The 12,958-nt window shown below is 34.1% G+C and overlaps 1 protein-coding gene across 2 annotated transcripts in view; it reads left to right on the top strand.

Annotated features, from left to right (window-relative positions):
* The window catches only part of RBM41 (RNA binding motif protein 41), a 62,616-nt gene that overhangs the window by 24,957 nt on the left and 24,701 nt on the right, over positions 1-12,958 (top strand). For both annotated transcript variants that reach the window (XM_007113707.3, XM_007113706.3), the window contains one exon: positions 7,982-8,385. In XM_007113707.3, the coding sequence (XP_007113769.1) occupies positions 7,982-8,385 (404 nt within the window). The remainder of the gene's footprint in view (positions 1-7,981; positions 8,386-12,958) is intronic.

Below are 12,958 nucleotides of genomic sequence, written 5' to 3'. Positions count from 1 at the left end.
TGCATTTACTTTGCTTTAGAATAGTTCCGCTGACTCTGTGTATGTGTGTGTGTGTGTGTGTGTGCATGCGCACGTGCACGCACCTGCACATATCTTTCTGTCTGTGTGTCTGATTTTCAGAACATTGATATTTTTCAGGAGTCCAGGTCTGTTGTTTGTTTCATTGTGATTTTAATTTCATTTTCTTGATGAGGTTGGAAAGCTTCTCAGACATTTATTGACCATTTGGATAGCCTCCTTTGTGAAATGGCCGTTCAATTCTTTTGCCCTTTTAGCAAATGTAGAAATGTCTGTTTCCTGCATGAATGTCTTTCCATCTGTTTTTATCTGTGTCCAGATGCAGTCTTGTTTCAGAGGTCACTTTAGGTATGCATCAAAGCAGTAGTTCAGCCCCAAAGCCCTATGGTAGATATGGCAGATCTTAGTGATAACTACTTACCTTCAGTACTGCTGCAGAGAAGAGGGAGCTAGAAAAGTGTTGTGATTATATGTCATGAATAGTCTATCTCCAAACTTCATCTCTAATCTTACATGCATTTCTTATAAATTTTAAAAAGTTCTTTATCATTGTGGATACTTGATCTTTGTTGGTTATATGTGTTGAAATTGTCTATTCCCATTCTTTGGCTTATCATTTCACGGCCTTTATGGTTTCTTTTTATGAATAAAAGTTCTTCATTTTTATGTAATAAAGTTTATTAATTTTTCCTTTCTCCTTAGTGCATTTTGTACTTTGATTAATAAATCCTTCCCTACATGAACTCAGGAAAATATTGTCCTTTATTCTAAAAGCTTTATGATTTTTTTCCTTTTACATTTAAGTCATTAAATTGATTGATTTATGTGTATATTATGAAGTAAGGATTCGAGTTTCTTTTTTTTCATATAGATAACTGTCTATCCCAATACCATATATTGAAAATGTTGTCCCCACACTGTTATTGTATGTCGAGCTCTGTCATATATCAGGTATTCATATTGTTTCCACTTTGGGGCTATTATGAACAATGCTGTAAACATTCATGTCCAGGTTTTTGTGTGGATATGTTTTCATTTCTCTTGAGTGAATAGAATTTCTGGGTCATACCGTAACTCTATGTATAAACTTTTGAGGAACTGCCAAACTGTTTTCCAGTGTTTCCAACTGTTTTCCAAGTTAAATGGATGCACCATTTTACTTTCTCATCAGTGATGTATGAGCGTTCCTACTTCTCTACATCCTTGCCAATACTTGTTATTGCATATTTTTTTATTCAGCTATTCTTGTGGGTGTGTACTGTTATCTGATTGTAGTTTTAATTTAAATTTCTGTAGTAACAAATAATCTTGATACTTTTTCAAGTGTTTATGAGCCATTCATATGTCTTTTTTTGATAAAATGTCTATTCAAATCTTTTACCCAGTTTTTGATTGGGTTGTTTTCTTAGTATTGAGTGGTAAGGGTTCTTTATGTATTCTGAATACAAGTCCTTTACAAGATATATGCTTTGTACTTATTTTCTTCCAGTCTGTTTCTTTTTGTTTTCTTAATGGTGTCTTTTGAAGCACAAAAGTTTTTAATTTTAATGAAGTTCAATATTGTTCTTTTATGACTTGTGCTTTTGGTATCATATCTAAAATCTTTGCTGAATTCAAAGTCAGAAAGATATTCTCCTATGTTTTCTTCTAGAATAGTTTTAGCCTTTACAATTGCATTTATTATTCATTTTGAGTTAATTTTTGTATGTGAGATAAAGTATCAAAATTCATATTTTTGTATGTGGATATCCAATTGTCCCAGCCTTGTTAATTGTAAAGATTATTATTTCCCCATTGAATTGTCTTGGCACTTTTGTAGAAAAATCAGTTGATCATAAATGTTAGTGTTTATTTCTGGACACTCATGTTGGTTCCATTGATCTATATGCCTATACTGTATATATACCTATACTTATGCTCTGAATCTCTTTACCTTTATAGTAAGTTTCGAAGTCAGATAGTGTAACTCCTCCAATTTTGTTCCTTTTTCTCAAAATTGCTTTGGTTATTCTAGGTCCTTTGTATTTCCATGTAAATTTAAGAAGCAGCTTGTCAATTTTTCTACAAAAAAAGCCTGCTGGAATTTTATACAGATTGTGTTGAATCTGTAATTCAATTTGGGGAAATTGCTGTTTTAATAATATTGAATATTCTAATCCATGAATGTGGAATGCATCTTCCTTTATTTTGATTTTCTATAATTTATTTCAGCAATGTTTTGAAGTTTTCAGATTATATGTACTTCTTTTACTAAGTTCTAAATATTTTATTCATTTTTGAGGATATTATGAATAGAATTTTTCTTATTTCATTTTCTGATTGTTACATGTAAATATATAGAAATACAGTTGTATATCCATCTTGTATTCTGTGACTAAACTCTTTTATTAGTTATAGTAGTTCAGTGCATACCTTAGGATTTTCTACATAGACAATCATGTTGCCTATGAATAAAGACAGTTATTTTTTCCTTTCCTATCTGGTTCCCAGTCTAAGGGGGAAAACATTCAGTTTTTAACCATTAACTATGATCTTACCTCTAGGGTTTTTGTGCATGCTCTTTAGCAGTATATTACTTTCTTATGGGTACTGTAATTACCATAAGTTTAATGGCGTAAAGCAACACAGAATTTTTCTCTTACAGTTCTAGAGGTCAAAGGTCCTAAAATCAAGATGTCCACAGGGCTGCATTCCTTCTGGGGTTCTCTAGGAGAGCCTTTTCCAGCTTCTGGAATCCACCTGCATTGCTTGGTTAATGGCCCCTTTCTCACATTACTCCAACCTCTACTTCCATCCTACCCCTCCTACTGTTTCTGACTCTTCTTTCTCCTTCTTATAAGGACCCTTGTAAATTACATTGGGATCACCTGCATAATCAGTGACTTAATCACATCTTGCAGAGTTCCTTTTACCATGAGACATTTTCACAGATCACAGGGTGTAGGATGCAGACATCTTTGGTGCCTACCACATGCATGTTGAGGAGGTTCCCTTCTATTCCTAGTTATCTGAGGATTTTTTGAAAATCATGAATAGGTGTTGGATTTTGTGTACTGCTTTTTCTGCACCTACTGTAGTGAGCATGTGGTTTAAATTTTTAATCTGTTAATATGACATTTTATTAATTGATTTTTAGATGTGAAAACAATCTTTCATTCCTGGGATAAATCATTTTTATATGTTGCTGGATTAAGCTTGCTAATATTTTGTTAAGGATTTTTGTGTCTGTTTTCATGAGGGATATTGGTCTGTGGTTTTCTTTGCTTGTGATGTCTTTCCTTAGCTTTGGTTTCGGTGTAATAATGACATAATAGAATAAGTTGGAAAATATTCCCTCCTCCTTTATTTTCTGAAAGTGTTTGTGCAGGATCGATATTATTTCTTAAATATTTGATAGAATTCACAAATGAAACCATCTGGACCTGGACTTTTCTTTGTGAGCAGTTTGTTGATTACTAATTCAGCCTCTACTTATTATAGGTTTTTCAGCTGTTCTTCTTGAGACTGCTTTGTTAATTTATATCTTCCTTTGAATTTGTCCATTCATCTAAACTTTCTCATTTGTTGGCCTAAAGTTATAATTAATGTTCCCTTTTAATCGTTTCCATTTCTATAGGGTCAGTAATGATGCCTCCCTTTAAATTCTTGACTTTAGTCATTTTTGTCTTCTCTCTTATTTTCTTGGTTGGTCTAGCTAAGGGTTTGCCCTTTTGTTAATCTTTTCAAAGAACCAGCTTTTGGTTTCATTGATTTTTCTCTACTTTTAATGTTTTGTGTTGCACTGATTCCTTAATCTTTATTATTTTCTTCCTTCTCCTTTGTGTTTAGTTTGCTCTTTTTCTGGTTTCCTAAGTTGAAAGCTCAGGTTATAGATTTGAAACCATTCTTTTCTGATATAGGTGTTTAAAGCTCTGTACATTGTTTTATCTGTATCCATAAATGTTATGTTGTGTTTTCATTTAGTTCAGAATATTTTAAAATTTCCTATGGAAGTTCTTTGACCTGTGGGTTATTTAGAAGTGTGTTGTTTAATTTCCAGATATTTATATTTTCCCAGATTTCTTCTAGCAGTATATCTCTAATGTGATTCCATTATGGTCAGAGAAATACTTTGTATGATTTCAGACTTTAAAAATTTTTTGAAACATACTCCCACCTTGGAGCCCTCACTCCAATATCAGGATGATAGATTACTTCACTTTCTGTAAGACTTCTCTCAAATGTCACCTTCTCAATGAGACCTACTCAGACCAACAGGAAAATTGCAACCCAACACTATGACCACCTTCTAGCCCTTCCAGTTATCCCTTATGCTGCTGTATTTTTTCTTTTTCATAGCACTCATAACCTTCTAGCATGCCATATAATTTATTTAGTTCTTTGAAGATAGGGATCTTTGTTTTATTAATGTATCCTAAGAACCTAGAATACTACCTGAGTCATAATAGTCACTGAATAAATATTTTTGAGTATATACATTAGTATATTCATCCACTTGGTCATATGTAACAAAAATTTGTTCACTTTTGTTGTAATATAGGATTTCATTATATAAACTTAGTACAATTTTATAATTGATTCTTCTTAGGTGGATACTTATATTTTTGCTAGTTTCAGGCCTGTTATAAATAGTACTGATCTAAATATTCTTATTATTGTATTCTGGTGCACTATGCCCAAATTATTCTAGGGTATATATGTAGGAGTGGAATTGATGGGCCATATTATGAACGTATATTCAGCGTTAGTAGGTAATGTCATGGTGATTTGCACTGTGGCTGCACATTCCTACCAGCAATGTATGGGGGCTCCATTTGCTCTACAGCCTCACTGACATGTGGTATTGGTATTCTTTTTTATTTTTTGCCAATATGGTATTCCCTTCTTAATTAGTGTTTCCCTGAATTCTAATATTGAGCACTTTTGCATATATTTATTAGCCAGTGTATTTCCTCTTTTGCAAGGCACCTTTTTCTATCTTTTGCCCATTTTCCTAATGATTGTGTTCTTTATCAGTTATTTGTATAGCAAATATCTTTTTCCATTCCGTGAGTTTTCTGTTAGGATATTTTGATGAACAGAAGCTTTTAATTTTAATGCAGTTGAATTTGTCGATATATTCCTTAATGGTTAATGCTTTCTGGGTCTTAAGAAATCCTTCCATAAATATTCTTATACCTTGCTGGTGGACATGCAGAATAGTACAATTCCTACAGAGTGGAATTTAGCAATGTATAGAAAAATTACATACACATTTGCCTTTTATCTCAGCGGTGCCACTTCTTGGAATCTATTTCAAAGATATACTGAGAAAATACAAAATCCTGTATGCAGAAGGCTGTTTGTCAGGGCATTATTCACAATAGCAGAAAAGACTGGAAACAACACCAAGGTGCATCAGTAAGAGAGTATTTGAATAAACTATTGTACATCCACACAATGAAATACTATGCAGCTATAAGAAGGAAAGGGAAGAGCTCTATACATTAATATGGAATTATCACCAGGATGTATTGCTAAGTGCAAAAAAGTAAGTTGTAGAACAGTGAAGTAAGTTACCTTTTACATAGGAGAGGGAGTGTAATGAATTATATATATATATATATATATATATACACACACATATATGTGTGTGTATATATATATATACATACACACACAGACATATATATGTGTGGTGTGTTTGTGCCTATTTGCTTATATTTCACAAAAGAAACAATGGAACCATAAAGCCAAAACCTAATAAAATTATTATTTATGGAGAAGGAAAGGAGTGGGATGAAGGGGACAGAGGTGGAAGTGAGACTTCTGTGAAGGTACTGTATAACACAGTTTTCACTTTAGACCCATGTAAATGTTTTGCATAATTAAAAAATTTAATCAAAAGGGAAAAAAATCAATCCTTAAAATTTATAAACAGCCTGAAGCAAATGAGCCTAACTATGAATAAAGTTGGTAGCATAACTATATAGAGAAAATAATTATTTAAAATGACTTCAAAACAGTATTTATATATTCCTAATGGGATATATTTTAAAGTCAAAAGTAACTGCAAAGAATTATAAAACTGTATTAAGTAGTTTTGTTGTTGATAGTCATATTAGTATTGTTGATAACCATATTAGTATTGTTATGGACATTTAAAAATTCTATATATTGTAGGAAAAAGCTAATAAATAATTTTGTTAATATCATTAGGAGCCAATATCTTAAGCACATGTGAAAAGAGATACAAGTCAAAAATCAAGGAGTTTGAGTTAAAACCTTGTCATCTTAAATTTGAAGTGGAAATACCAGTATGAATTTATGATTTTTTTTTTTTTCGTAAAAATTTTCCTACCTTTGTTCACTGAAAAGGCCTAGAAGCAACAACAGCTCAACATTTATGAACAGAAGTAGCAACATATTGTGGTTTCTAAACACTATTTCCCACTAACAGGAGCCAGCGGTCCTTAGAGAAATATTCCAGCGTTGAGTCAGGAAATATACAAGATGAGCTTAAGACATCTTGCTGTGCCAGAAAACTGGAAAGCAATACCGGAGCCAATTTTAAGGGACTTTCACTAGTCCTGAGTGGGATAATTTGACCACTAAAAAGAATGACTACATTTAATTGAAATACATCAAATATATGAAAATACAGGTCTCACAATTACTAAAAATAATCATTTTTAACACTATTAAAGTACCAACTCATTACTTTTATAGTTGGTAAATAATGGGAAGCAAATCAAGCATTTATCCTGCTTTTGCTGTATGAACTGTATGTAGGGAAACCACATAGTTGATGACGGTAAGTCTATTATAGAATTCCAGATAATAAATACAGAAGAAATAATAGAAATAATGTACAAAATAAATAATAGAATTAGGGGAGCCCCATTTTACAACTCTTAATAAATTAATGGATTTAGGCAATGATCATCAATAGATGCAAAACCCCTTAGGTGAAATGTGAATGGGAAAACTTCATAATGGAATGATCAGACTAATACCACCTGAATCCACTGATCAATTTTAGCATCACTAAAAAGGGGACCACTAAACATTATGTGCCTTATGACATGATGTAATAGGAAATACACATCTATATAATATATGGAGGATTCTTGCCTAAAAATATTGAACCCAAATCTAAATCAGCACTATCCAATGCAACTTTCTACAATGATGTAAATGGTCTTTATTCTGCCCAGTATGGTATCCACTAGCCACATGTGCTTGTTGAGCATTTGATATTCCTAATTTAACAGAGGAACTGACATTTTAAAAATTAATTTAAATAGACTCATGTGGCTAGTGGCCACATTGAAAGCATAGCTCTAGATTTAACTGCCAGGTTGTAAGAAATAGAGGGGATTGAGAAACAAGTCAAATAATATCATGAGGAACAGCCAGTCAAATTCATTTGTTCTATGAACAAATGATGTGGTTTCTCTAATAAATCAATGGGATGGGGGAAAAAACAGGTTGGAGGGGTGGGAAAGAAGGGGCACTGTTTTTTTTTTTTAATGAGGCTTAAAAGATATAACAGCCAATGGCTGGTTTAGATCCTGAACCAAGTGTAAAAAGATATCTTTGAGAAAATCAGGGCCATTTGAATATGAACTCAGTAGTAGATAATGCTAAGGAATTATTATTAATTTTGTGAAGTGTGATAATGCCATACTAGTTACATTTTTCAAATGTCTTTATCAGTTAGATGCATGTACTTGCATGACCCTGAGAGTGAGCACCTCAGATTTTGTACCCCAGGTGCCTTACTTGCCTTACCATAAGCCCAGCCTTGCCCAAGATGCACTGTAATAACATAGCTATATATTATTGTCATTTTTCACAGGTTGTAAACACCTACCCCAGCAGAGTTTCATTATCTGAGATTCAAATTTTAATTTTTATTGATTTGTCAAAGGTTGTATTGGTAGGCTTTGTAGAACTTCCCTATCTCTTTGTCTTGATCCAGATGAACCCCAAAAGAAGAACAAAGGTGATCCCATGAACAACCTGGAAAATTTTTACCAAGAGATGATAATGAAAAAACGTCTTGAAGAGTTCCAACTAATGAGAGGTGAACCCTTTGCTTCCCACTCACTGGTCTCAGCTACATCAGTGGGAGATAGTGGCACAGCTGAGAACCCGTCATTACTCCAGGACAAGGGAAAACAGGCAGCACAGGGTAAAGGTCCCAGTCTCCATGTGGCAAAAGTTATTGATAATTCACCTGAGCAGTGTTGGACGGGGCCTAAGAAGCTGACGCAGCCAATAGAATTTGTCCCAGAAGATGAGATCCAGAGAAATCGTTTGTCAGAGGAAGAGATCCGAAAAATTCCTATGTTTTCTTCATATAATCCAGGGGAGCCAAACAAGGTATAGGCCAAACCAAGAAAAAAAAATGGGTTGTTTTCATTTTTATTTACTTCTACCTAAAGTAATACTTTTATATTAGCTTTGATTATACCAAAGAATCATGACATAGGTACAGTGATTGTGTTTTTCCTTGACCCTGACTATTCATTCTCTGCTATATAAGTAGCTCTGACTATATAAGTAACATATTTCCTATGATGTTCTTTGTGGTTTTCTAAGGTCTTAAGCTACTCTTAGAATTTTAAAGAAATCTTGATCAGACTCTAGTCCATACCCACTAGAAACCCTCAACTGAAAAAAGTAACCTCTAATTTCCTAGGCTAGTAATAAATCAAGTAGTATTCATAGTACCACCATATCTGGTAGCCATGGTGCCTGGTTGTGAGTAGGGTTTACTATTACCACATGAGTTTTCTCTTCAGAATGCTCCACCTGGCTTTTATATGACATATGACTTAAGTTGCTGATAGCTAAGCAACAAAGTGAAAGCACAGGGCCTCTAAGCCTTGAGGAATTGGCAAATATCTAAGAAAAGTTGTAAATAATCCTTGTTTTGTTGATCAGATCATTATTTCACATTCATGGTATATGTTACATACAGAATTGAAAATTTCATTATCGTGTCACTCAAAGAAGCAACACAAGCCCCTGGAGTATATACTTGATTGCGTCTAATTTAAAAAACAAAACCCAAAAAATAATGTTAGCTCCTGGCTGTCCCTGAATTTTTAAAAAGGCATCATATGTAAGGAATATTAAAGCAGTTTCCTTTGAATGATTGCATTTCTAATATATTCTTGATGTTCAAGGGTAGCTTGATTTTATTTTTTATTATGAAATATTACTCATTATAAAAAGTTACAGAGAATAATATAGCAAAAACCTTTGTACCCAGCCAGCCATCTTTATCAATTCTTGCCTTTTTTTTTCTTGGCCATGCCACGCAGCTTGTGGGATTTTAGTTCCCTGACCAGGGATTGAACCCAGGCCCTTGGCAGTGAGAGCGCAGAGTCCTAACCACTGGATCGCCAGGGAATTCTCTATCAATTCTTAACAGTTTCCATATTTACCTAATTTTTAAAAAATAAGGCCTTATAGAGACACCTGAAGACTTTCATGTATCCCTCACCAATCCCATTCCTCTTTCTCCTTTCCAGTGGTAACCATGATCCTGTATTTGCTATTTATCGTTCCCATCCGTGTTTTTATATTTTTACTATATATCTATATATTCATAAACAACATATAGTTTTACATATTTTTTAAATATATAGATGATATCATACTCTACATACCCTTCTACAACTTGCTTTTTTGACTCAATATACATGTTTTTGAAATTTATTTCTAAAGATATAAGGAACTATGTAGTATTCTGTTGTAGAAAGATACTATAATTCATTTATCCATTCTCCTGAAGATATTTTCTTTTCATTTTTTTCTGTTATAGACAGTTCTGCAGCAAACATTATTGTACATGTCTCCTGTTGCATATGTACAGGAGTTTCTCTAGGACAGGTTTTCAAATTTTAAATTATTATTAGTAGGTCACAACCAGCAATTTTTTAAAGAAATGAAATAGAATAGAAAATATCAAAGTGCATTCCATAGAGTCGTAAGGATAATTATTGTTTCTTGAAGCTTTTGTTTAATATGTGTGTGTGTGGTATGTGTGTGGACCAGAATATAAAATGCATTTCTTCCTATAGATCTCAGTCAAAAAGGCCAGAAAAATATTGCTCTATTGCAGTGATTCTCAAATGTTAGTGTGCAGCAGAATCACCTGGAAGGCTTGTTAAAACACAGATTGCTGGGTTCTGCCCCCAGAATTTTTTGTTCTATACATCTGGAGTAGGGCCTGAGAATTTACATTTCTAATTTCCCAGGAGATACTGATGATGCTGCTGGTCTGAGAGTGACATTTTAAGACTCACTGTTCTATATTACATATCTAGGAGTGGAATTACTGTGATATAGGGTATATGTATCTTCACCTCCATGAGCAGGGTTTAAGAAATCTCTTTCACATCTTTGCTAAGACTTTAAAGTTTTTGACCTTTTATTTTTGCCAGTCTAATGTGTTTGAAAGGTATCTCATGGTTTTAATTTGCATGTTCCTGATTTCCAATTAAGTTATGCATGTATTCATACATTCATTAGTCTTTCAGGAACCTTCTATGAATTGCCTGTTCTGTTTCTTTGCCCATTATTTGATTATTTAGTTTTTAATATTATTTATAGACTTTGATTATTTAGTTTTCAGTATTATTTATAGATTTTATTTTAAAATTCTGGATACAAACCCTTGCTGCACCTGGTGAGTAGCTTATATTTTTACCATTGTTTCTGCTGTCTTTTGTTAAGCAGAAGTCTTTCATTGTAACATAATTAAATCATCAGTATTTTATTTGATGGTTTGTGCTTTTTGAGACATTTTAAGGAAATCTTTCCCTACAAATCAATAAGAAAAAGAGAAACAACCCAATAAAAATGGCCAGAAGATATGAACAGGCAATTCACAGGGGAGAAAACATGAATGGACAATTACTTATAAAGTCTCATTAGTAATCAAAGAAATGCAAAATAAACTACAATGAGATGCCATTTAACACCCAGGATGTTGGCATACATTTAAAGGCCTGACAGTGCCAAGTATTGGCGAATGTATGGAACAGTAAGAACTCTTAATATACCGCTGGGTGAATATAAATGAGTACAACCACTTTCAAGAACATTGTGGCAATATCTAGTAAAATGAAAGATGCTCATACACTATAAGTCAGTAATCCCACTTCTTGGTATCTAGCCTAGGGGAAATCTTACACATGCACATTAGATGTTATAAGGATGCTCATAGTAGCATTGTTTATGAACAACATACATGTTCATAAGCAGGAGAATGGATAAAGCATGGTATATTCATTAAATAGAATACTATACAGAAGAAAAAATGAATGAAGTACAACTACAGGTATCATCGTGGGTGAAACTCACAAACAATATTGAATGAAAGAAGTTTGTTGCAGACTTTGGGTTTCAGTGCCAACACGTGAAGTGCTTAGAAGTCATCACTGCTCTCTTACAACAGAAAGAACAGCTGAACAAACTAAAAATCAATAACTTTTCTTGGACCCATCAGGGATTTGACATCAGAGAGCAAACTGCAACCCTGAAATCTGGAGAGACAGGCAATTACAAAGAATGCCAGCCCAGATCTGCTTATCAGGAGCAGAAAGCACTAGAGCCATAAACTGGTAGGAACACTTAAGTGGTAACTTTGACAAATTGCAGGAAGCAGAGTGTAGATTAGTGTTTGAGTAACAAACTCCTGGGGGCCACAGTCTATGGGGGCCCCCACATTTTCATGACTTTTACCTCCAGGAACTCCACTGGATTTTCAGTGTGAAGAGCCAAGAAAAAGTCTCCTGCTCCTGGCATGGTGACAGGAAAAGTAATCAATTTGAAATACATCCAGAGCTTCTACTTAACAGAGAGCTATCCAGCAAGTAAAACAACTTTACCAAAGCCTTCTCTACTGTGGGAGAAGGGAAATTATCCAACTCCAGGCCCCTCTAGCCTTACTGTCTCATCTAAGAGAAAGAGAAGAAAAGCTGTGAAATACTTGTGAAGGTTACAGGCTGGGTACATGGGCACAATAAAAGACTGAAACTTAATTATAGGATTGCAGAATGTTTTCCCATACCCCACACCTTACTACCACGTCAGCAGGGCTTCAGTATGTTAACTGTGGATTACAGTCGAAAGACCTGCAAAGCTCAGACTCTAAGACGTTTTTAGGGAAACCCAAAGAAAACAAGGGAGACAAAAACAAGGACGTTAGAGGAAATTAAAAAACCTACAGCTAGAGTAAACATTAAACACAGCCCAGCTTCTAGCCAGATTAACATAAAACCTCACATTAATGACTTGTTTATCTCAGTTTCTATTATGTTATGCATCGTGTCTGGTTTTCAACAAAAAAGAAATGATAAGGCATGCTAAAAGAAAAACCACAGTCTCAAGAGACAAAACAGGCATCAGAACCAAACTGAGATACAACATAGGTTTTTGAATGATCATATATATGGAATTTAAAATAACTTTAATTAATATGATAAAGAGTCTGTTAGAAATAGTATACAACATGCAAGAACAAATGGATAATGTAAGCAGAGAGATAGAAACTCTAGAAAGATGCAAGAAATCAAAAACACTATAACAGAAATGATGCCTTTGGGAGTTCCCTGGTGGCCTAGTGGTTGGGATTCTGGGCTTTCATTGCCATGGCCCAGGTTCAATCCCTGGTCAGTGAACTGAGATTCCTGCAAGCCATGTGGCATGGCCAAAAGAAAAAAAAGAAAGAAAGAAAGAAAAAGAAATAATGCCTTTGATAGGCTCATGAGCAGACTGCATACAGCCAAGGAAAGAATTAGTAAGCTTGAAGACACGCCAATAGAATCCTCCCAAACTGAAATGAAGAGATTTAAAAACTACTTTAAAAATGTAACAGAATATGGGCTTCCCTGGTGGCGCAGTAGTTGAGAGTCTGCCTGCCGATGCAGGGGACTCGGGT

Source organism: Physeter macrocephalus, chromosome 21 (assembly GCF_002837175.3).
Source record: "Physeter macrocephalus isolate SW-GA chromosome 21, ASM283717v5, whole genome shotgun sequence".
NCBI classification, from domain to species: domain Eukaryota; kingdom Metazoa; phylum Chordata; class Mammalia; order Artiodactyla; family Physeteridae; genus Physeter; species Physeter macrocephalus.
The sequence above is the reverse complement of the archived record's forward strand: the minus strand, read 5'-3'. Positions and strand labels throughout refer to the sequence as shown.